The 26,323-nt window shown below is 34.4% G+C and overlaps 1 protein-coding gene across 5 annotated transcripts in view; it reads right to left on the bottom strand.

Moving 5' to 3' along the window:
- GLRA3 (glycine receptor alpha 3) overlaps positions 1-26,323 on the bottom strand; it is a 92,979-nt gene that overhangs the window by 64,422 nt on the left and 2,234 nt on the right. For 4 of the 5 annotated variants that reach the window (XM_040588797.1, XM_040588804.1, XM_040588822.1 and 1 more), the window contains exons 2-3: positions 7,077-7,204; positions 727-794 (exon numbers count right to left, since the gene is read on the bottom strand). In XM_040588797.1, coding sequence (XP_040444731.1) covers positions 727-794; positions 7,077-7,204 — 196 coding nt within the window. The remainder of the gene's footprint in view (positions 1-726; positions 795-7,076; positions 7,205-26,323) is intronic. The other variant, XM_040588814.1, reaches the window with a different exon arrangement.

Below are 26,323 nucleotides of genomic sequence, written 5' to 3'. Positions count from 1 at the left end.
TGCTCCAAGTTATTAGCATGTATGTTCCAACTGTTAAATAAGATTAAACAAGCTGGGTTTTTTTTTGGTTCTCAGTTCAATATCTAGTTTTACTATTTTTAGATTTTGACCTCTCTTTCTCCTTCTTTTCTTAAAATCTCCGGTGCTTTTGCACTCTACCTTCTGCCTTTCCTTAACAGACAAATTACAAGCATATGTACAAAAAGCAGGAAATCCACTTATATTTACCCCATTCTTAGAATTCATAATGAAATTTTATATAACAGATCACTGTTTCAGTTATTCTATAACCTCTGTGCAATGGATCTATGGAAGAAGGACTTTTAAAATAAAGTATACATCCCTATATGCACTGTATATAATGAAATTATAACATCTTAATAACAAAGCAACTTAATGACGTTTTTGAGGTTAGAAAGGTGGAACACTATGGGAAATGATACCTGTCAAATTGAAAAAAATGAGTTCATTACAACTGTCAAAGAATTTATGGAGAAATAAAAAAAAAATGCAACCCTTTACTTTTACTTGTGTGTTTGATGGCATAATGATGGTTTTTCTGTTAGAAAAAATCAATTACCAAATTAAATGTTCTCAATTTCTGTTCTTAGAAGTGGATTTCCTTCTTCATTTAGTTCCAGGTGAAAAGAAGCCCTAGTTAGCTTTTGAGCTCATTGAACATATTTAACTTGAACTTTAAACACTGCTTGAGGTAAAATATCTTACCATGGTTGTCTCTGCAATGGATCCAAAGCTGTTTATAAATATGTTGCATGTGACATTAACTGGAGGGCCTGCAAAAGAAAATAAACACCAGTCCCTGTTCCAGAATCATTGCTTATTGAATGACTGTAAACTATAAACCATTATGAAACAATGTTTATTGACTTAGGAGGAAATAATGCTACATTCACAACTCATTTAATGCACAATTAAATGAATGATTTCTAATAACTTTCCTTTTGATTTTTCTCAAATGTACACTACTTGACTGGCCACTTCTAGCATTAAAAATAAGACAGAAGGTTAATTATAAACTTGCACAGATGATTCTGTGAAAAAGAATCAGCATCCTATTTGAAATATATAATAAAAAATATTTTTATGAGTGTTTCTGTGAGCATTGTATGTCACTTCTTACAACAATTAGGGTAAAAAGTGACCTTCTTCACTCAAGACAGCTGCTACCTTTAATGTCATAACTGGTAACAGAAATACCTTATTGCTGCTCTTATCTCTACTGCTTACAGGAACAAATGTGGATAAGAAAGAATGACATAGATTCTGTTCTCATTTCTCTTAAATCCATAAAATGGTTAAGAATCCATTTAAATGGAATTTTCTGTTACCATGGGTCTTCAGTTAAACATTGCTCTGCCTTATCTTGCATTTGTGAAGTATCAGTAGTGGCAGAGCAGTCATAATGATAACTGAACAATAAATTGTCTCTTTATGGAAAAGGTTTTAAATTATTTCTCTGAAAGTCTCTGTAAAAATGGCATTGTGGTAGAGTGTGTTGATTTCTCCATTATTTCTTATCAATTTCCGTCTGTGTACAGCAGAAACAAGGTTTTTCCATCACAAGTTTTTTTGTCACCCTGCTGCACCTTAATATTCTTATATTGATAATCCAATTCAGCACCAGAGAACCCGTTAGGGTTTTTTTCCGCAGTTGTAAAGTCTCTAATAACGAAAGACGTATATCTGGAATTTGAGGACTGGCCTTACAAACCCTTATGTAATATATCTTTTTTAGGGTTGCTGAAGTAAGAAGCTCCTCTGCCACTGCTGGTGGTTTGCAACTAGCAAAATTTAATGTGACCAATGAACTTGATACTAAATACTTGAAGAATCAGAACATCCATTAAAATTTCTGCCAACAGGACACAACTTGGAACAACCAGCTTGCTTTCCTCACAGGAATAATGATTTGGAGGTACTGTATAGAAATTGCAACATCACTACTTCAGCCATTTTAATACACAAGACTACACCTATGGAGCAGAATTCTCAGGTAAGGAGGCATCACTCTGCAGTCACTTTGACGCTATTTTCGCTTTGCTACTTGGTTAATTAAGAGCTGTTGAGCATATCCAGTACTACTTAGAATTCAGTAAAAGTTTGACATTGACAACTCCTGAAAAGGATCAAGGGAAAAAGAAAAAGCAAGGGAGACAAACAAAGGCAGAGCCACTAAAAACCATCAGGGAGAAAACTGTACTTACTAGCTATGTTAGATAATTTGTTTGCAAGGCAGCTATCCTTTTAAATGCTTTCATCTTGTAGCTCTTGTCAACATTTAAAATTTGGTATGATACTATCTTGTTTAAAATAGTACTATGCTATAAAGAGTAAGTTTGCTATATCAGCAAGCATGGTTGCTTTTATAAAGAAAAAGCCCTAAATCGCTACAACACTGATGCTTAATTTCAAAAGCATCATTACAAAAATACAGTTAGCAGCTAGTTAAATAGACCATAAAAGGATAAGCTAAAAGCAGCTTGCAAATGTTTTAGAGACCAAAGATACTGTGCTGAAAGTAAAAATGAACTTCCCAAAACATGGTTAAAAAGAATAAATGATGCTGTTAAAACTGGAAGTCATATTCAAACATAGGATCTCAGGCAAGTTGAACATAGATTAAAGACAAGGAGGAAAAAAAATGGGGCTGAAACTCAATAGAGGTGGAAAAGCTAATGACGATAACTATCTGCAAGGCATTAAAAATAGAATCCTGCCAAGACTTGGAAGGTGAAGTCAGGAGAAGATGATTAAGATATAAAAGTATCCATGAAAGTGAAGAAGGTCAGAGCATAAAAACTAAATGTAGTCTTTTTAGCAGCATTTGTCTCCAATTGCTAGCTGTGTCAAATACTGGAGCCGTTCTGATGGAAGATTTGTATGAGGACTGTAGAAGACATTTCAGACTAAGTGAACAGGAACAAACTGACAGGCTGAGGTGATATCAAGCCAGACAGTATAAAAATCTTTGCAAAATTGTGGAAATACAAATCACTGTAAGTCAGCTATTGCTGGTGTCAGTTTTGTTATCAGTGGAAATGTGTACCATGTTCAGCAAGTATAACTTGAATTAAAAAAGAAAAAGACTTCAGGTATGATGGTGGATGACATTGACAATGAACGTTATGCCTGTAAACCTTACCTCTGTACTGGTTAGACTGGTTAAAATGATGAGAACTGTTTTGGTTAAGATGTGTGGATTAATATTATTTTTGTTATTTTTGCTGGAATAACATCTCTCAGATCTACTGAAGCCCACTGAGAGAGCTGATGACTGTGTGGACAAAGGCGATAAAATAAATATTATTTTTAATCCTAACATAATTAATTTAATTAAAATAGTTTGAGTTCCAAAAACTTTCCAACACAATCTTTTGTTAAAAGCTTTTTAAGGATATTGGTCTTGATGTGAGAGAAAGTCCTTTTATATGCCTTTTGCTTTGAAGTTTTTTAATGTTAGGAATAAACAGCTATTTTTCAAAGTGCAAGGTAACTGCTGGTGAATTCCCCACTGGATCTGCACTGAATCTTTGTGTTTCGGTATTTATGAACTAGAAAAGAAGACATGGCAATAGAATTCCACTTCTGCTGTAAGATTATTTATGGTGATTGTATATAAAGCTGACTACAAGGAGGTGCGGAAAAATCACAAAATACTGAGTTATCAAGCAATGAAATATTTGATTAAATTCCCAAATGCCAAATAATGCTTACTATGCATTCCTACTGACGGGATCAAAATTAACGATTTCCATGCAGGAAAGTAGGGCAACATACATTATGGATGGTTCTCTGGAAGTATGCTCTGTAATCAATAAAGTTAGGAGAATGCAAAGAAATACATTAAAAAAAAATTAACTCCCGTATAAGCAGATCATGAACTTCCATCTTGAATACTTCAAAATTTCTTCTCTGTCTGCCTCAGAAGGGTATATTAGGGAGAAAAGAGATGTCAAGATGTCAAACAAGAATCACAAATTCTATGAAATGCTTCACACAAAACCACCTTAAGTAGAACAGGACTCTCCACACTGGAAAAGGTGTATTGTACGGAGTGATACATAAATATAAAATTTGTGAACATCAAAAGAAAGTAATTGTTTTCCTCCATGTCTCAGAAGAACACATTTATCTAAACTAATATTTTCAGTTAAGTCATGCCTTAAGAAGTTCCTAAACTAACAATTGAATACTGTTTGGCAGTACCAGGGCAAAGAATGCGTTGTTCTTTCCTATGTAAAGCCCCAAATTTCCACCCTAATGGATTTTTATCAGTGGTGCAACCTGTGCTGTATTAACACCTCTTCTGTATCAGGTTAATTCTGAGTATCTTGAGGCCATGACAATTTTTGCACATGGATTACATAATTGCATCAAAATTTGAAAGATAGTGACGTATTTCCTATATTTGCAGGAACAGATATATATTGGGACATGGAACAGCTTAGTAATGGAAACATCTTGCTATGGGTTTGATGTACTGAAAATAAAAATATTTTGCAACTGGAACAAAGATTTTACAAGAGTTCTTAAATTTTCTATTTTATTACATAGATAAATAAATACTACTACTTCTATATTATTTCTGTTGAACAAAAACAGATATACAGAATTCCTTATCCAAAAGCAGAGCACCCAGACAAAATATGTAATTACGTGTTATTGACCAAGATTAATTATGACAAATTGGTAGTCTAAAATCATGTCTACATAGGGATTTTACTAGAAAGACAAATGATTTAAAATTATTATCTGAGTTCTCGTATTAGTACTAATTCTGTTTCTTTAGAACTGTTGCTAGATTAAATACTCAAAAAGGCATTAAGCTCCAGCACTTGTTCTGGGACTAATAAAACTAACCAGAGAGTGGCAAAGTCACTTAAGGTGATACTTATTCTTAGTGATAGGTCTGAATCATTCTGGGCAGATTTGTTCAAACTGCATAGCTGTCTAGAAGATTTAGAATGTGCACTTTTTGAAAAAGAACAATGTCAAATTAGTTTTGTCTCTTTAAATTTCAATAGTTACAAAACAAGGCTCTAAGTCTTTTGAATTATACTTTCAGGAGGCACTGTCTTCAATTTGCTAATCTCTAAACCATCTGCCTATTCTTCGCTGTAGCCCCATTAGAAGACTGATTATGTGGTGTCCATGACAAATGCCAAAATCCAATCCCCAAATCAACAGCTAAACTGTAAACTCCTCATTTTTAAACACGTGTTTGTAGGTCTTCAGGAGACTCAAAAAAAAAAAAAAGAAAAACTGCAGTGCCTGGGCTTTGCCTGAGGTCTTCTGTCCAGCACAGCTTTACCTTAGGTTGAACCTGCAGATTGCGTGCTAAAAAGTATACTGTGGCAACAAGCCAGAGTAACTTTAATAAGGAGCAAAAACAATGTAAGAGCTACCATTCATATAAGAAAGTAATTTTAGAAATACAATGTTTTGCATTACTTTGCTAATATTGTTTGATACGTTAATCCTCCAGGAAGCCTGGCAATGGAATCTACTTCAAAGTTATTCTGGCAAGGAAAGCCCAAGGGACTTATTCTGTATGGTCATCAGGGATATTGAACACTGTTGTGAATCTTTTAGTGATGTGTTTGAATTTCCAGAGCACATTTCTCATTTTCTAAGAAATATCAGCACTGCTAACTTATTAAGAGCAAGGCATCTCCAACTGCAGTGAAACATGGGTAATAAGTTTATATATATATACCAAATGTTTATGGCTTACTGATGAGGCAGTAACTTGACCAACTACTTATTTGGTCCTTATGAATCAGCCTGGGCAAATTCAGGCAAAACCAGTATATAGCAATGGCTTTGGAGTCACAACCCCTTAAATTTCTGGGTATTGAAGGTGTCAGAAAGGTGCTGAATAAGAGTTAAGATGGAAAGGTAGTTACAGATGACTTAGAGGAGGAAGGCCTGTCTGCTTGAAGAAATTTTTTTGTAGTAAATATGGAGTAAACCCCACCTCATAGTGAAAAGTTAGAGCTAAGAGAATCTCTCGGACTCAAGAAGATAGGCAGTAAGAAAAAGTAAGAATAACATAATTTTTAATCACAATAGTTTTACTCTTTCAAAATATTTATATTCTGGAGAATTTAAAGACTGATAACTTGATTTAAAGATTCAGAAATAAAGTTAAATATAGTTCCACTACATTATCGGAACTCTTGACATTCTGAAAAAAAAAGTTAAATTTGCCTAAACTTCCTGGACTGCAAAAATTAGAATGGGTAGTTTTTGTCTATATAATAGTTTGTATGCTTGTATAATAATATAGTTTCTGTAATCCCTCATTCAGTACTCTAGTATGCCTGAGTCTGGATAATATGGTTTGTGCTAAGACCCTTAGAAGATGTAATAATTTTATTTGCAGACTTTGGACCTCCAATCTTTTTTGAATTTCCTTTGTCTTGTTTGAATCTTCTTTGTTACAAGTGCATCAAAGGCACATGGCAAGATGCAATTCCAGGTATTGAGAACCTGCAGTTTCAGTAGAGAACTAAGAGCAGGGAAAGGAACAAGAGGAAAGATGGTCCTTTTTGCCATTTCAAAGCACAACTCGGGCACAGGAGTGAGGAATCTAATTTGGTGATAAATTTGGTAACTAAGGCTCTCTTGAGCTTTACTCTGATTGTCATATCATGAACACACTTTCCTTTTACTTAGGATCAGGTAGGTATGAGGATTTGGCCTCTCACAGAACTTGCTTTCTGGAGTGCTTCAGGATATGTTAGTCCAAGGTGGGAATCTGAATCCATTAACAAGCATTTCAGGAAAGGAAAAAAAAAAAACAACATATTAGACAATTTAAATCTAGTGATAAGCTGAAATTGCAGAAGGGGTCTGCATCTGGGCAGCTGTGAAAGTGGCAGGAATAGAGCATATTACTACTGAAATGAACTGTCATAGCAAAGTAAGGCAAAAGGAGACCTTTTTTTTTTTATCCCCCTCCCCGTGAGTGTACTTCTTTGTTTTTGTATTTGTTCCAGAAACTGCATATGTGTGAAAACACTGAAAACCTGAAAGTTTAGGTTTGAAATTACCTTTGAAATTTGGTCTGATCCTTGCATCATAGCCCGACATCCTGCCCATTAGCTTATCCAGGAAATCAGATGGTGACATTGGCATGCTACGAGATCTTGCACTGTCTGTTTCCTTTGTGGCTACCAAGCTAAAAACAAGGAAAAACAAACAAATAAAAAACTTTGTAAGAGATTTTATTAGGGGAACTTTAATTTTACAGTTAGTCAGTTAATTCTTGTATGAACAGAAGATATAGAAAGCTAAGATTGCCTTTCAAGCTAGTTTATGCTTCAAAAATAGTAGTAGCAAGGAAATGGAAACAGTAAGTCCTTTTTATATCTGTCATTTTATAAAGCAAATTTTATTTTTCTAAGCTGCAGAGTTATAAATTGCTATTACCTCTTCCTTATGACTTATGGAGATTAGTAACACTTCCAGTCAACAGTAACCAATCCATTATCACAGAGTTGAATGTCATCTACACAAATAGCTCTGCATGTGGAATGTCATAATTTGGACTCTGCTCTAAGATTGGTCTGTTTAACTGTGTAGTGTAATAGAAGCCTAGATCAGGAGAAAAAAAAAAAAAAGTAGTAAGGATCTTTCATAGAATAGCACTACTACCACCAATTTTTGTTCAGCCAATGTTTTATGTTGATATTTAAACATAACACAACATTTCAAACTGTCTTTTGGCAAATGGTATTCTTCAACATTGTCTTAAAGGTTCATTTCCTGCTTAAAAAAAAAAAAAAAAAAAAAGTGACTGCTGTGTTGGAAAAAACCCAACAACGTACTGAAGGAACTATTTTAGGGAAAAATTTTCATCTCGGGACCACACGGCAAATGTCACCTCCTATAGCCTCCTCTCCGTATGCATGCAGAACTCCCACTGACATTTCAAAGTGTGCTCTGCACAAGCTAAGAGAGAAAAGTATTGGCACTGTGATCAGACATGTGGACCCCAACAAAAGGTCTTTATTGTTGTGGAACACTTCCTTGAGTGCTGTCCAACCCACTGAAAAACAATACAGTCAGTAGATACATACATAAATAAAATTGTGAGTAATGTTGTGATACACAGTGCAAGTAAAATCTTTTGTGGCTTTTGGAATCTGAAAAAAGATAAAGAGCTTTTCCTGGTTTTGCTGACTTCTAGTCAAAAATCTTTTGCAGAAGCATGTGAATCTCTTTTACTTACCCACTTCTTTGCCTCCTATTAACGTCAATTCACTCTTTTAGAAATGCTTAAATATACCTTTGTTTAGAAGTAAAATAATGTAAAACCCTTAGGAATTTTCTAACTAAAAAAAAAACCAAAACAAAAAACAAAACCAAAAAGACCCCCAACCAACAAAAAGCTACGCTGAACTTTGCTTGTTAAAAATGAATGGGCTTCCAAAATGGAAGAATTCTATACAGGTATATGTGTATGCAGGTGCCATGTTAAGTGCAGCCTGGGAATGTAATTTTTTTCCTCCCTAGGCTGTATTGCTCAGAACAAGAACAGTTGGTTTTGGCACTTCTTTAGTTGCAACAACTTTAGTTGCACTGTGTATCACAAATGGCAACTTCCATTTAGAATTTCTGGTAAAAAAATCTGTCTTCAAATTTGAAATTTGGATTTATTATCTTAAATCAAAAAAATATTTCTTATTAAGTCCTGAGTATTACAAATTTTGACACACAGAGAATATGAACATAGAAACATCTAGAATGCTGTGGTTTACTCATATTTTCATTAAAACTGGAAATTAAGTCTTTTAATTGTAATATTAAATGAAATCAGAGAGTCAACAATTAATCCTTTTATTTGCTTATCTAGTGTTTATTCTATTCTATGTGTAAGTCGAGTTGCATATTTCTAGATTGTTCATAAATTCCTGAATTGTTGGATATTTCTAAATTGTTATGAACACTTTGTTATGTCCTTTAGTACTACCTTTCAGTAACAATGTTTCTTTACTCTCCTTCAGTAGTTAACCTAGTTCTTTATTTCTCCCTGAACCTGGAAAATGTATTTTCCTTTCGGAGAAAATAAGTACTGAACATATTCTTTTTCTAGTTCAATCTGAAATTATCCTATTGCCATCATTTTCATTACGAATCATTCTGAAAGTATCTGATTCATCACATTGCAACTTATTGTCATTCGTATTTCTGTAAAACACATTATATATTTGCTTTCTAAACATGGTTAGAAAGCAAATAAAATACAAGAGTCCAATTACACTTTGCTGGATCTTTCTGCTTGCAGCGCAGGAGAATCAAATTACTGTGTATATACATCTATATGTAGCAAACAGATGTATATGTGTGTGTATGTATATATCAAACACTTAGATTTCTTTCTATAAAGAAGTTATATTTCTATTGTACAGAGAATTCCATACAGAATTCCTACCCTACTGGACATATGTATCCCCTATTTTTGTTCTGGATAGAAATAAATTATCCAGAACAAAAATATAGGAAGGCTTATTGTTAGCTTCAGTATTGATCCCTTTCTCTCTGAATGGAGAACTTGTTTGTTCTTTTTTCACTTTCTAAATCTCTCTGTTGCAGTTGTTATTTTTAAAGGTTGTCATGGAATAGAGTACTCTGAAACTAAGGTAATTAATACTGAATAGGAAAAATAGTAATTGCTGTAACTATGAATTCTCTCAAAGTGACGTTTACCTTTTGTATGATAGCATCATTAATATTTGCTTTCATTAGTCAGTTAAAAGTCTCAGAATAATTTGAATAATTGTATTGCCTGCTTCTGAAAACAATACATTCAGCATAATTTATACATTTTGTATAAGCAAGTTTTATATTGGAAATCAGCTGTAATTTGTAACTAAAGATTTTTTTCAAGAAATGTTTTCCCTTTTTCTTAGCTTGGTGTGTTACTAAGTAAAAGCTGGCTGAGCACTGCAGAGTTCTGCCCTTTCAAATTACCTTTAATCAAAACCATGTATTTCAAGAATAATGTTGGATGAGTAATATTTTCACCTATGTGACCTGACTTGTGGAGTTCTTTTCCAGCTGAAAAGGAGCAAGACTTGGTAATATAGTAAAACCTGAGTAAAGTATTGGATTTTAGGAAGGCCTACGTGGCAAAGTACGGGTTTTCTGTTTACAGATTAACGTAAAAATTAATTCTGCATAGTAAGGATTTTTCAGTTTTGTGGTACATTGCCTCTGAAAAATAAGTCTCTCTGGTTAAATGGTTAGAGAAAGTTACGCTTCTTTCATTAAGTAAGAATTTAGCTCCTTTTAGTATTAATGTACATAGCTTCCTCCTTGATACACAACTATTGCATAACTGCAGGAACAGCTTTGCGCACCTCTAGAGGGAATTTATTCTGACTTGTCACAGTTTTTTAAAATATTTGTGCATACATTTTCTAACAGGCAGAATTATAAGAATTTAATCTCAGCAAAACTTTTATCCTGTGGTGCATTCAAAAGTGAGTTACAAGAGCTGTTATTAGCATGAAGTCATTATGCAACTTTAAATTACTGAGAAGGAAAGCTGTACATTTTTGTTCACAGGTAGAAGCAGCAAAGACTTCCCATTGCTGAAGTATTTTACTGCAGAGAGATTAAAACCTCCCAGTCTTCTGGTCTATTCACATCTTAACAGGAAAAGTTACCAACAAGAATGCTAGCCCTGGTAGTGATTCTGTGTTGTTCCTGTGGGCTATTGGTAAACATTACTAACAGTTATAAGGATTTAAACTATGTTTCAATTTCAGACTTAAAGCAGTACTTTATTTCAGTTTCCTGAATGTGTCCTGAACATCTTTACAATGTAAATTAAGCCTTACCAAACAATTTATCTTTTTAAAATTAAAAATATTTTTAATAAATATATATAAATAAAAAATAAAATTCAAAATATTTTGTTTTAAAATTAAAATAAAAAAAAAATTGTAAGTTAAATCAGTCCATAGGTAGTGGACAAAAATCAAGAAAAAAATGGAAGATATTGTCAAACAACGTATTCAAAAAGCCATTTGAGACTGGCTGAATTTATACTATCAAAAGTTAGGATAAGAAGTTTTGTTCCTCATAAGCTGTTATACAAAACCAGGCATGAACAGAAAATTAAAATCACCAGGACTATAATTACTCCTGTGTTTGGTCTAGTCTGTCTGTTAAATCACTGTTCATCTAAAATCTGAGGAGACATGAGCTTTACATCATGCTGTGAAGACTGCCAAGTTGGAATTTCATGGAATGAGTTAGGAAAACATACTGATTCACAGGTCTGTGATAGTGCATGACCTACCAAAAGTCACATTTGAGTCAGAAACTGTCAGGTCAAGTTGCAGATATTTACAGTGGGATATAAACATTAGAGAGTAAGAAGTAGCCTGGCACAAACAAGATGCGGTTTCTCTAGATCAGCACCTACATCCTAAATTCTAGACAAAAGGTACCATAGGCAGTTGTAGTAAGAGTGGTGTTCAGCACTGCCATCTATGATCTGGAAAGAAAATACAAAATCATTGATGATTTAAAAATAAGAATAAAAAAAAATAAAAATATACAGAGGTATAAATATTGATGAGAACAAGAAAACAAACCATTTCTTAAGTTCAGTCCATTTAGGTAGAACAGTTTAAAACAGGCAGAGGAAGGATTTGAAGAGATATATGAATTGAGAATATGGGCAGAGTTGGAGAAAGCAATTGAGTCTGAAGAAGGATTCAGAGCTCATGTTGAACAACTCAGCACTGTTGTGGTAAAGTTCTTACTGCACTACTGTACTATCCAGTGGCGTGGAAGCATGAAGGTCACTTATTACTTTATATGATATTAATGAGACCAGTTCTGGGACATTGCATCAAATTCTGTGTCCAAGTTTTAAAAGGACATTAAAGTGTTAGGAAAGGTACTGAACAAAGCCACTAAAGCATGACCTGAGAGTTAGGGACACTTTCTTAAAGTAAGAGACTTTAAAAGCTCAATCTGCCTAGTTTATCAAAAAGGAGATTACAGACTTCAATCATGTTATTTTTCAAATACCTCAAAGGGGCAGAAAATCCTGGACATTTATCTAAAGAAGAAAGGCAGAAGAAAAATCAATGAGATACAGACAAATCCAAATGGAAACTTAAACACAGAGCTTAATAATAAGGGTGACAACAGAAGATCAAACTGTACCAGCCAAGACGGTACAGCTTTCTGGAACAATTTAGCAAAATATAAGGTATTGTGTTTCATATATGGCTAGTTTGGTGAAAGAGAATGATATGTTATACAGAAAAGCAGGCTAAATCCATAGTAGCTTTACAAATCTTATGCAGAAATCATTAGATTGCCAAAAGACACTTTATGGACTTAAAGACCTTAAGGAAGGGGAGCAATGGGCATAGTTCAAAGTGAAAAATGGTGTCTTCTTAGAGTCCTTCTATGCTGGGGCTGGGTTCCAGGCTTGCAGTTGCCTGTACTGTAACCTGTAATCTGAGGTGCAGGTTACACATGGTAACGTTAGCCCATTTTGCTCAATTCCTTTCACAGGTGCGTATTTGATTTATCAAAGAGTTCTGTAAGCATCAGTTCATTGCACAGTATGGAATTAAGCTCCAGAATGGAAACTTCACATGTGTTGCCCATAAACTACAGGCACCTTAAAAAATCAGAGATTGACCACTACTAGGAATAAATGAGCTGGTGTTCCATCTGTGACATGCACCTCCAAATAGGAAAGAATTTTAAGCTACATGATGGCATTGTCATGAAAACAAATGGATATGAAGAGGCCAGGGTTATATTTAGATCATAAATTAAAAGGCATTCAACCACTGAAACACTTCAGGAATAGTTTAGCACTTTTAGTAGAAATAGAAAAGCCTTGTGTGTTTCAAGATAGAGCTAGATATTAAGATGCTGTGACATGTATGATTGATTCCAGGTGATGGGACTCAGTTCTTTTCTAACCCCTCTGCTGAGGCTATGTTTGCATTATTATTGATTCTTTTGTGCATTTAAAGTAATTCTATAGAACTCTAAAAAAATATATATACAGTTAACATTGCTATGCAGTCAGAGCACCAACACCTAAAGAATTTAAATGGGAGATCTCATCTAGCAGCTGGCAATTTAGCTAGCAAGAGAGAGTATGGGTCATGAATATGTGCTGCTGAAATGCGTTTAAAGCAGGCATGTTTGTGAGAGAAAACCTAACTCTCTTCCCTTCCTCCAAAAGAAAATGATTGAGAAAAACTCTTCAAAGGGAATTTCACAATCTCCACAAATGTTTCCTTCTCTAAAACATTTAAAGCTACAAAAATCAGATTGATTTTCCATGTTTTTTTGAAGAGCCACTGTATAACTACACATAAGTTCTCTCTTTTCTATCTGCCCCAAACTTCTGCACATTTTTACCAAAGCACAAATAAAGGAAAGGAACACTATAGCTGACAGTGGGTTTTATATGCTTGATTCTAAAACGTGTATTTTCAAAAGTAATTTCAGTCGTACTTCCTTTGAGACTTTTGTATCATTTGTGTGCTACAGAAAGTACCGCTTTTGACTGATTTTTCTCTTTTAAACTTCTCATTTTCAAGGTGGGTTCTTAACAATAACTTTCAGTGTTTTGTTTCAGCTTTAAAAGAATATTTTTTAATTTGAAAATACCGAAGAAAAGAAGTAAAGGCTACTATCAGTATTTGTATAAGAAAGGTTGTAGCCCTCCAGAAGGCTTAATAAGAACAGTTATAGGCAAAAGGTGAAAGAAGAAATTACATCTTACACAATTTTCTGATTCCAAGTTTGTTGCTGCTACAGGTGGATGACAGAGGTAAAGAAAGAATATGATGTAAAGAAAGAATATGATACCATCCACTGGAAACTTACCAGAGAGAAGTTTCCAAGTTAGAGCAGTTCCCTAATTTATCCAAGTTGTTCTAAGAGTAGTCTCCAGAGTCTCACTAATTTACTTGTGAATACAATTGATAAAAATTACCTTTGAATTAGATGGTATGTTCATTTTTTTCCCTTCCATTGTTAAACTATCTATGTATTTTATCTTGAAAATCTTATATTAACACAATTACTGCCATACTTGGCTTGCTGATTTTTCTCATCTGATCATAAATTATTTCTTCCATTTCAAACACAATCCATCTTAGCCACTCAGAGAGACAGAAGTTTTGTGTTTCAGCTTACAATGCATCTACAGAGCTGTTATACGATGCTTTGCATGCATTATGGTCCAATAGCTCTGTCATTTCATTACTTAGCTCATTCTCTCAGACAGCAAGTGTGGCAATTGGATCTTGTGTTTGTGGTCCTTTTTCTCCAGCTGATGTTTGAATGCTTTTAATGCACTTTAAATTAAAAAGCTTTGCAGAGAAGTTCAAGAAATTTATTACACACTCATAAGGAAAGCAAAAATGGTAGCCACCCAGTATGCACTCCATTGCATCTAACAAATGGAAATAGAGAAAAGTATTTCAGTAAATTAATCTGCACTGGTACTTAAGTCACTGGTTTATCAATAATGGTTAAGTGAATTAATCTGATGACTACTTCCCTTGATTCTGTAAGTAAAGGTGATATAATTCATTGATTTTAAACCAAAAATTATTCAGTGATACAATGTAATTAAAAAGGTTTGCTCAAAAGAAATGACCCTCAAATTGCCTGTGTCTGATCATCTGACAGTGCCTTGATAATTGCATTTTGAAAATTGTGGCAATAAGATTTTGTGGTATGAAGACTGTCTTTAAACCATCTTTTGTGTAATATAAAAATGTATAAAATATAAAATGTATCTGGTAGGATTAATGGGAAAAGTAAACGTTATGTTTGAAGAGGTCAGAAGCATAGGATATTTTTTTTGTAAAGGGAATGTCTCTAATTACCTGAACTACTAATTAAAGTAGGTAAAGGACTAACAAGATCAGAGTTCATAGTATGTAGAATTTGCACATATAATTCCAAGAATGAACATAAACCTGACAAAGCTACCTTTCTGACAGAAGAATGTTCCAGAATGTGCCAGCTTAAAAGAAAACCTAATTGACGTTAACAGGAATGACCACTGCAGATCTCAAGCCCAGACAAATGATAATGTTTTGCTTGTTTGTACAAAACAAATAAACCCTGCTCTTTCAGAAAAAAAGAACAACCCACACCTGCTTTCAATTTTAGACAAAGAAATATGTCAATGTAAAGCATGAACGATACTAATTTGTTTGATTTTTGTGGATAAAATTAAGTTTTTTCCCCAAATTTTGCAGTTTGTCATTGAAATGCATGTCCAGTAAGTAGCGTGACACAGATGTTCTTTTGAGGTCTGATGTGTTCAAGCTGGCTACCTGCGATAGCTGTGTCAGAACAGAAATGCAAGTCTCTGTGTTTTATTTCAATACACAGTTTTAACTTTTGAAAGCCTTGCAGATGAGGCAAATATCATGGAATGGGAGCTCAGAAGGAGGGATAAATATGTTTAAAGCAAGTATTTTTAAAAACTGCAATAAAATTGTAAAGCAATCTCTTCACTCTACTGGAAATTAAAACCCTTCACAGAAAACAGAAGACAAATAGACTTATTGGAGGCCATTCATCAGCAATATCGATTCACGAAAAGCCAGGGCCATTCTGGAAAGCCAGGAGCTGTGTCAGCGGGTCACAGCTGCATGGATCCAGTCCTGAAAGTGACATACAGAATTGGCTGTCGCTGCTGTCCCATTCTAGCTCACATATAAAGAGTTTCTTCTGGGGAGCAAAACAAGACTCAACATTTGGGTCCTTCCCTGAATCATCTTTCGAAAGACTCAATCTCTCTCTCTTTATCTACATTATGAGCCTAGGGTAACTGAACTCCTAGTTTACATGCTAGGTAACATACGTTACCTAGTATGTAACTTTACACACTAGGTAACAGTACCTTCTTCTACAGTTCAAGGTTAATGCAAGGAGATAATTTCCTTCCAATTCCTTTCTATTTCAGCATGAAAATGAGTTTTAATGGTGAATAAATTAATTTCATTCTGAGGACAGAAAAAAACCCTGAGTTTCTAATGATGGAAGAGTAGTGGAAGTGGGTGGCATGAACTAAACGTGAAGACAGTAAATGAAAGAAAAAGAATTAAGTTTGTAATATCTCAAAAAAGACTGAGTTTCTACATGCTTTTCCTATTTTTTCTGTTAAAACTGACAATAATGTGTTGCTTGCTAATTAAAGATGAAATGTCTTTTATTTGTTGTAGGTCATGAAACTGTCAGTTCGTAACGCAATGAAAATGCAGATTTCTATATCCTGCAATGTTTTAGGTAATGATAATTTTATCAGATCAGAGAGAAGCACAGAACTCTCAACTCATATTTGCCAGAGAAAAGTCTGTCACTTCAACTAACGAGCAGAAACATTGTATCATCAGGAATTTAAAGAGGTATTTTCTAAGAAAAATCCTTAAGATAATTTTAAATATTTTCTGTGACAGGTTAGATTTTATACTGATTTTTCACAGATTTATATATTTGTAGTTACCATTTTATCCTTTTATTTTGAATAAGTTCAAATGGTCAGATTAATTTTTCAATATAATGCTGCAGAGATAAGCAGAGTTACATCAAGACACATTTTCAGCCAAAATAACAATTTTTATGTGCAACAAATAATGAATTTCCATTTTAAGATCATTAATTATCCATTCTTTATTATTTTAGTGGTTAGAAATGAAAACTACATGAAAATCCATGAAACTGCATTTCAACACGTTTATTAATAATGTCTTTTCCTTCGGATTTGCAAAATATTAATTTTTCTGTTTCAATGACTGAATCACACTTACATTGCATTTTAGTGCTCTCTGTAGGTTAGTTACAAGCATTTTGTTATGATATTCCTGATACCTTTGTGGTATTTTTTTTTCTCTTTTATTAATACAGTTAAGAATTTATCCAGCTCTATAGTCTTCCTTCAATCGTTTGTCGTGGATGTAGAATGGTGTAATGTTTATAGTTTATTTACATATTATAGTTTAAAAAAAGGTTTGGATTGCTGTTAAGTGCTTCAGCTTTTCCTGACAGAGAGGAAAAATAGACAATAATGGGGATTTAAGTCTTCTGGTTAAGTCACTCTGACCTGATCACCATTCTGCAGGTCAGAGGGTTTTATATTCTAGATGAGTCTAAATTTGTATATACTGGTTTTTGTTTGTGACTCAGTACATCTATATAAGCACAATGCTTTATTACCTCCCTTTGGGGGAAAAAAATGTATTATCTCTTCGGGTAAAGGAAGAAAAGTAATTTGTAAGCATTATTCATAATCCTATGGGCATGACTTTCTATGTTAATTAAGATATGGATTCAATAAACTACAGGTTATCCCTCTAATTTTGCTTTCTTGTTTAAGACAAGTATATTTTTGCCAATTTCAGCCATGCAGCATGTGAATTTTCTTAAGACATTTTATGAATTATGACTTTAATCTGAGTATTTTTTCATTGTTTTCCCAGAATCACCTACTTCCTTAGTAGCCTTTCGTACCTGTGGTATACCTTATTTTTATAAATGTTCTAAACTAAGGTCTTAGTTTCTTGCTCTTTCTTAATTTGCTCAGCTGACAACTTTGGGGAAGAACTCGACTCAGTTATACAAGGAACAGAGAATATTTTAAATATTCAAATTCTGACAAATCTCTCACTTTTCCAAAGATCTACTCCATTGGTTAAGTTTTTGACAACTTTAACTTTGAATTGAAGAGAGTCAGATATTCCCTAAATGCAATTAACTGGTTTGTAGGGGTTCTTTTTAGACTGATAAAACTTAGCTAAAATCGATGGAATATCTTTGAAAATAGAAGCTGTAAATCAGTAGTTTATAGTAGACTGCAAGTCTGAACTTGCATTACTATCTCACTATAAAGACTTATTTGTGTATTAACTGAATAATGGAGGGCAATTACTGAAGTAATGGGTAGATGGCAAAATGACTAAGTAAAATAATATCAAAACATTATGTTTTATAACACCAGATATCCTTCTATAAAAGCATGTCAGAGCTGAAGAATTAATTTTATTTTTGTCATTAATGAATGACTCCTCTAACCAATTGAACTTGTGCAGGAACTGACCGTTGTTTTTACTGCCATAATGAATAGTAATTCAACTAATGCCAATGAGGCAACACTAGACTGAAAGGAGAATGAATTAAAATGAGATTTTTGCCTGGCTAAAAACTGCAAACTTTCGTTTCCCAAGGGAAACTCTTCCCAAATGTAGGAGCAACCTGTGAACACTGAAAGGAGAATTCTACTGATTATAGCTGCTTGGTTGATCCTGTATTTTGAATGCAACCCCAAATTTCCTTTAAATTGTACAGCTGCATATTACTGTGTTTTCTAGATCTAATTCACCACCTAGATTTTCTACTATTGTTGCAGCATTTCCCCATCAGCTTACTTTGCATCCACTAGGTTGCTGTACTCTCACTCAGTACAAACAGGAACGTGTACAGTGAAGTGTGCATCTGTAGAAAATAGGTATTTATTGTAATCATAATTGGGGACCTTTTAGAATGTCATAAGGCTTCTGTTCCTCCTTTGCCTTTTTTTCCTTTAAATACCCACTTTTATGAGTTGAAAACTGTAACTGAAACAGAAAATTGGGGTTCTTTGATATGTTTCTTCTCATATAATTATTTTACTATTCATATAAGTCTTCACATAAAATCTTATAATAGAATGAAATGGTTGAGGTTTATCAAAACTAGATAAACATTTGATTTTGAATTAAAACCCCAGGGTTTGTGAAGACTGACGCACAATTCAATTAAACACTATTCCATTTGCCTTAGGGAAGCTCTGTTTGTATCAGTACAACAACGTTGTCCTGTATCTTCAGTGAGCATGTCAGATGGTTGTTTAGAATATGAGACCTTTTCTCCAAAATAAGTTTGATAAGATACAAGTTCAGTTAAAGAAGAGCTGAACATAGCCTGAAAAGTCACTCACCTTAAAATAAAGTATTTCAAGAAGCAGGACTGCAGCCTAGACAAGTCAAAACTTATCAGTAAATAGAACTCAGTGCTATATAAAGTTCTTTCCCAAAACACTTCTCATGAGATTGTTTTGATTAGTCAACTAATTACAGTGTAGATACTGTGTTATTACTATTGATTAAGAATTTTCAATTAAGATAAAGTATTTCTAATTGGAAAAATACTGATTTCTTGAAATAGAATTTTACAGAAACATCTATTTCAGTGTTGTTCTAACAAAATGCTGGCAGGCTTGGGTGGAATATTGTCCAGTGTCCTTTTAATTCTGTCAGCCACAGTCAGTTTTCTAATGTTGATGGGAACTGAAATTGGGTCTTGGGTTCTAATTTTCAAAAGCTTCTCTGTACATCTTTCCCACAGAACTCACAGAGATTTATTCCCCCTTTCTGCAATGTAAACTGCCTTTTATGCATTGAAAAAAACAATAAAATCTTTTGAGAGCTTTGGAATTTTCTGTTAGACAGTAATGGTGATATCCAACCAGCTGTGTAATTTGAGATACATGGATTAAGTATTTTTTTCCCTTTTTATTAATTCTATCCAACAGTATAACAATTCAGTATAAGACTTTCTTTAAGGAACAACAGGGTTGAGCTTCAGGGTGATGATGAGAGTGGCAGGATTCATGCCTCGTAATGACAGGACCCAGTATTCCTAATGCATGCACTGAAGCATATTCCTTACTGACTAAGTCAGAGAAAATAACATGAAGGTTAAAAACAGTGCTGCTAGCCTTTCATATTTCCACCAAAATTATCCTGGTCCACTACACGCATTCTCCTTCATGCACAAGAAGTGGTGTTTAAACTTCCCCTCAGATACATACTTGGTCTTTGCTATACTAGTCTTGGTTGTGGCACGTATCCAGTCCCCCTTAATTATCATCTGAGTCTTCTAAGCTTCGTGTAAACGAATGGAAATATGCTAGGTGAAGGAAAGATGATGACCTGCAATGATCCTCCTGCCACCCCCCGTACAACCTATGCAGGTTTGGCACGGGGTTTCATGGGCTCCTGGTAGAGCATCCCTTTCCTGGGTGATTGTGAAGGCATTGAGGACCACCTCAAACAGTGTTCCAGCCTTTATTATGTGCAAGACACTTAACCTCTTGAAAGAGTCATCACTGTTAAAAAGGATGAAAAAGGGCATTCTCTTCACCATTACTTAGGGAACTTGAGCAAGTGCCTTTGTGCTCACATTTTGATTGCAGATGAAAACTGGAATACTCTTACATCCAAAGATCTGTGTACAGGAACAACAAAAATAGGTAGAGAGATAACTATACCTTACAGTTCATTTGCACAGTGTTAGAATTTTGGGATAAGTTTTGGAGGTAAAATTTTAAAACATATATGGAGAAACCTCTTGCAAACAGCATTTTAAATTTCAGTTCTCTACTGTATTCTACATTTTGTAATTGTAGATTGCTGTCTCAAGTGGGTGCACTTCATATTCACTTTTTGCAGTAAAAATTGCAACATCATGTTCAAAATGAGTATCCAATCTTTAGTGTTCAGGAACTGAAGGAAAACAGAAGATAGTTTATTTTACTTCAACTTTTGCAAATTAAGATTTAAAGCAAACTCTGATAAATCTGCTTCCTTTTTTTTTTTCCAAAAAAAGAAAGAAAGTTTGTATAAAGTGTTCTTTCTGATAAAGCAATGAAAAAACCCAAACCACTATGGATTTAATAAAAAAAGTATTTTACAGGATGTAGTCCAGATGTGATGGTGAAATCTGCCCACTTTGATTTTAGTTCTAATACTGCTGAGTCAGAGGTAATGGATCTGACCTAACAGCATCAGGAAAAACATCACTCAGATGTGCATTGCTTCATGGAGGTGTTATATAGATGCTTAGGCACAGAATTGACATTTACCTTAGAATATTGCAGTTAGTCATAATTTAGCTGTGTGAAGTCAGTGCTTTAGTCATGATTGATGTTATAATTTTTATTTTTCCCTTCAAAAAATAAAAACTTTTACCCTACTTTTGCCAGCAAGTTACCATTTTGTGGCATTTGCTTCATTCATCTAGTAGGGCACCCGTAGCCAGCTCGCAAAACTGGAAGTTTAGGTGGTCCCTGCAGATGAATATGTCTCATCTTATGCACACTCCTGAATTTAACAGATATCTCTGTTATCTCTGAATTTAACAGATGGCAGTGCTGTTTTGAAAACTTTATGAAATTAAAAGCTTTAGCAAGAGAAAAAATCAGGATCTTTTTAATAATCAGGTCCCACTATATCCCAGAACATTACAGACCAACTTTTCATAAAAAGAAGTCCTTGATCTCTGCAGTCACCCACTAAGATGTAAAGCAATAATAATTTTAAAAGAAACTCTAACTTTCTGAAGAACCATGCTGGTATAACTGTATTTACTAGGCATTTCTGCTGAATGGTTAGTTGTGGAATTAAGGTTAATTAAAGTTAATTGTTAGTAAAATTGATACATATATATAAATATATATATATAAATTCATACAGATTTGTAAACAGCTGATTTTATAGAAACTAATCTTGGAAATTATATATTCTGGCACTTGTGGATCCTCAGAGATGCTATTCAGGATTATGTTAGGTTCATATTTTACCTTTCGAAATACTGAAAGGGAGAAGATTGTATTTTACAAGAAACTGGAGATAAATTCTAGACTTAGTGGAGTCTTATGCAAACTGTACTTGGTATGTGAAGCTTTGAGAAGTAGTGAGATGGGTAGGATGTTCCAAATTTACTTTTATTTTGTATCAAAGATATTTTTATATGAATTTATATCAAAGATGGAACGCAACGAAGGGAAAAATGTCAAAACAGCAGGTTATGTAGTTATAACTACAGCTTGAATTTTAATCAGGAAGAGGAAAAAAAATGTTTGCTTTTTTAAATGTCATAGATGTACTGATTTTGCTTATGATACCCTTCCTAAATAATTTTTAGCTGTAAAAATCACATACAGGTTAATAGCAATTAACTCACCCTCACAGACTGAGATAATTTAGTACTCCTGCGTTGCCTTTCTACTCACTTTACTGTTTCACTGAAACAGTCATGATAGTCTGCCGACTTGCTTTTCCCGTAGCCGTTGACTTGTATTAGTAACCCCACTACTTGTGCAGCTCCCCTCTTTCACCAGCCCCATCAATGACCCATGATAATCTCAGGCCAGAGTCTTGAACTTTTCCACACTTTCTGTGGTCTCAAAATTTTTCCCTTGGAAATTGCATTTCACCTAATGTTTCATTTCACCAAACAGAAACTTCAGTAATAACCATGTTGAAGAGTACTGATCTTCCTTAGGGAATTCCTACCTGGAAATAGCCCTGACTCTCCCTGCTGTCCCTGCCCATTTTGCACAACTGAGGTAAGTCTGGAGGAAGCCCGGGGTGGTATGTGGTATAGGAAGGTTGTATGGGAAGTGCTCATTATGTAGAAATTCCACTGCAATGTAGACCAAGTATTGTTACCATGTTTGCTGTTTCATAATGTTGGACCACCTCACTAGACAGCTGACTGGAAGAGTAATAACAAAATGCTTTCTTTTATACTTTTATAACCACATGCTGTCTATTATTGTACTTTTTTCCTTCATGCTTTCTTATACTCTCACTAGTAAGTATTGACACGGCATCTAAAGACATGAGTCAGGAATGATTATATTTCTTCTTAAGCCATAAAAAATAAGGGATTATAGTCTCTTCTAGAAAAAAGTAGTCTCAAAGATTCTTGCCATCTTTTCTCTTGACTTTACTGTGCAGACTGTTCTGCTTCCTGATGCCTTCTCATTCTGCTTTGGTCCTGCATTCTTGTTGCACATAGTTTCTAGCTGGGTTTTTTTACTGCTTTCTGAGATGTTTCCTTTCTGCTGGTAGTCGATATCCTCAAAAAGGTGCTTTATGCTTGATCTGTTCACAATACCTATGTGTCAGTGAAAGTAAAGCTACTCTTTTTCTAGTTCCTATCCCCTTTTACAGATGCTTCAAATAAACATCACGAAGATCAGTGGGAAAAGCAATAAAAAAGAGAAGATGCAACACCACACAGAAGGGTTCTTCATTGTTCATTGCTTGGGAAAAGCTGATTTGCAGGAATAATTCCCTATAGGTATTATTACATAATACTCAGTAAGGTCATTTGAAGCTCGTATACTAAATCTGTTAAAACAAGAAGCTCCAATCTTATAAAAATTTTAATTTTCTCTAACTGTCATGGTTCCTCAGATATCTGGACAAGACTAATATGATAGAGAAGCTATTATATTTTTCATCATATAACAACGCAGCACATATCTTACAATATTACTTGCTTTCAGTTGTTAGCACCAATGGGCTAGGAATAAATTGGGAGAGGTTGAAAAATAAGCAAATGTCACTAGCACAGTAAGAATTGAAAGATTCATGGTTTTAATTGAAATTTCTTGGTTGTTCTATTTTCTTAGTTTAAAACAATAAAACCCCAAAATCTACATGTAATTCTTTCTCAAAACTATAAACACAGTAGTCACTTGCAAAAATAACTGTTTTTTATTGACAGAAAGAATGGATAGTAAAAGTTCTGATCAAATTCATACTGACGACAAAACTCATACTTGGCTTAAAGGCATCAACCAGCGTTTTCACTGGTAGAGTTGAAATAGAAAAGAATTTGAATTACATATTCTTGGCTGCAAAAAAACCCCGATTCCTTTTTGTCTGAGTTTTGGAAAATACAATGCCTGCCTATGGGTACATCCTGCAAGGGAACCCTAGTGTTTTACTCCCAACATTTTATAAGGACCCTGAGTATGTTTTCCTCATCCCAGGGGTTTGGCTACCTGTACTCAATGCCAGCTCTGATAATGCAGCAGCCCAGCTTTGAAGCAGAGCTGTTTGATAAAAGCTGTAGAAGCCTCAGTAGGGGTTCACCCCTCTACTCTCAGGAGCTGTTTTTCCCTTTTTTCTTTGTTTGTTTCTTCCCAGCCTCCTACCCCCCACCTTTTCTTTCCCCGCCCCCCTCCCTCAGGAGTGTTGAGGAAATGTTCTTGGTCTCTGTGCAAGCTTCCTAATTCTGACCCAAAGCCTGATCTGCTGACCTGTTTTTGGCTTGACCTTGGACTGCCTCGTCACTACCAACTTTGCCTGTCAATCTGAACTGCTCTTTGGACTGGATCTCCTCTGCTCCTGCACAGGTGCTGTGGAACTCTATACTTTGTGGGTAGGATCCTGCTCCTATGTGCCTTGCTGTGAGTTTGAACACCCAGCTCACCTTGCCTTTCCTTGCTACTCCCTGAGGCATATTAAAATTTTTTCATTAGGACCTGGAATGCCTCAGTGCTCTCATGTTGGATTACTACATTCTCTTTCATGCACTGTTTTATCCACATCCTGGTTTTAACAGACACTTTTATTTCTTTAATAGTATTGTAGGCATAATTCTTGACATATTAATAAGCTAGTGAAGTCTTATCAGAACATCTGAAAATATTTTCAAAGATGTTTGTGATGATACATCAGATTTAATATTTTTACATGTTTTTTTCTGTTCCATTATTTGGAGGAACTAATGCTGGCTTAAAGGATATTGACTTCTGCTTCTTAAAGCTATTAATCTGAAATCAATTTGCAATGCAGTGCCAGAATACTTTCAAAATCAGTTAACTGTAAGCTCAGACATGCCCCAGAGTTAGGTTGCATGTTGTTTTTTTTTTTTCCACAAGAATCTCTCTCTAAGTGTAATTAGCTGTCTTTGGTACTGTTTCCTTCAATATAAGGTCAATAATGTAGTGAATAGCACAAGAAAAAAGGCAATAACCCAATCGTAGCATGATTCTTGGCTGATGATAATACAGATAACTAAATAAATATCATATAGGGAGAATTTAAATTTCCACAGTGCCACCTACCTTTTCATCCTATGCTTTCCCCATACACTGGTCTAATATGAAATACCTATACTACGTGCTCTAAGGAGAAAGCAGTCCCTGGTAAGTCCCTGACGGTGTAGTTCTAGTAGACCTGCGCTCGTGCCCATGCAAATTTGAGAGCTCCTATAAAACTGTTTGACTCACAAATATGATCTTTGTGTTGACTGCAAATATGATCTTCCCTGCAGCATGACCTCTTGGAATCCAGGCAAATCCAGAGGAATTTTTGTTAACACTGTTACTTCAATGGAAACTCAGAGAAATTATCAAAAATTATTATAACTTCAAACCATATCTTAGAAGTGTTTATTTTCCTTCTTTGTTAGTGAATTACAGTTATTTTTAGGCTCTGTGAAATCATTTTCCCTAGCTTTTACCCTTATTTTTACATCTCTACTCTCATCTTAATATCACACTGGGGTTTGGCCTGGAAGTCATTAATATATAATAATTATTTTATTTTTGGTCTGATTATAGCTTTTCTCCCAGTCCTCAGATATTTCACTGAAAACATAATGGAGTGCTATGTGCTTAAACCCTTGTTTTTATTCTAAAATCTATGAATATATTATCAGTATGTTATTTGTCTAAGAAATAGCAGTACATACATGCACAATATTATGAAAGACTATTAAAAATGCTTTATTCTCTCTACAATGTATTTCAGAAATCAAATCAATAATTAGATCCTACAATAACCAATATACATCTTGTTTCTGTCATTTTAAGTGGAAGAGCGTTTAGATGTGGGGTGAAAAATTAAAAGAAAAAAAAATCAGGTGCAGTTTCCTCTTGTGAAGTATGCCAGTCGTGAGACTTTGCTCATTAAAGTAGCGAGCCTGTAACTTTATACTGAAAATAATCCTTTTTGTTTTCATTTGACCCATACTGAAAATAAACCCGAACGTCTGTCTTCACAGGCATATCATTTAAACAATCACTTTAAAAAGCCTTGAGTGCTTGTTAATGAAGAGCAGAAAAGTTTAAATGTTGCACAACATAAGAGAAGATACATTCTTTTTTTCCATAATATCTGAGCAAGTAAAACACTTAAGGTTCCTAGAAATTCATATCACATCCATCTTCTCACTGAGGGTGTTATATAGGTGCGAAGGCTGGAGTCTGCGCATCTTACAGAGAGTGAAATCAGCATCTACTATTCCCTATTCCCTTTGCTGTAATGGAAATAATTTCACAAGGCTTAAGCTGGGAATGAACTAGAATTAATGGCTTCAGGAAGTTGGGAATTTGACAGGTTTTAATATTTTAACACTTTTTTTTTTTTTTTTTTTTTAAATCACTTTCCCCATTTTAAAGCTTGGAGAAGACTCCTGTGTGTCTTGAACTGACTTAGGT

Source organism: Falco naumanni, chromosome 1 (assembly GCF_017639655.2).
Source record: "Falco naumanni isolate bFalNau1 chromosome 1, bFalNau1.pat, whole genome shotgun sequence".
NCBI classification, from domain to species: domain Eukaryota; kingdom Metazoa; phylum Chordata; class Aves; order Falconiformes; family Falconidae; genus Falco; species Falco naumanni.
Note: the sequence above shows the minus strand (reverse complement) of the source record. Positions and strands in the feature narration are given on the sequence as shown.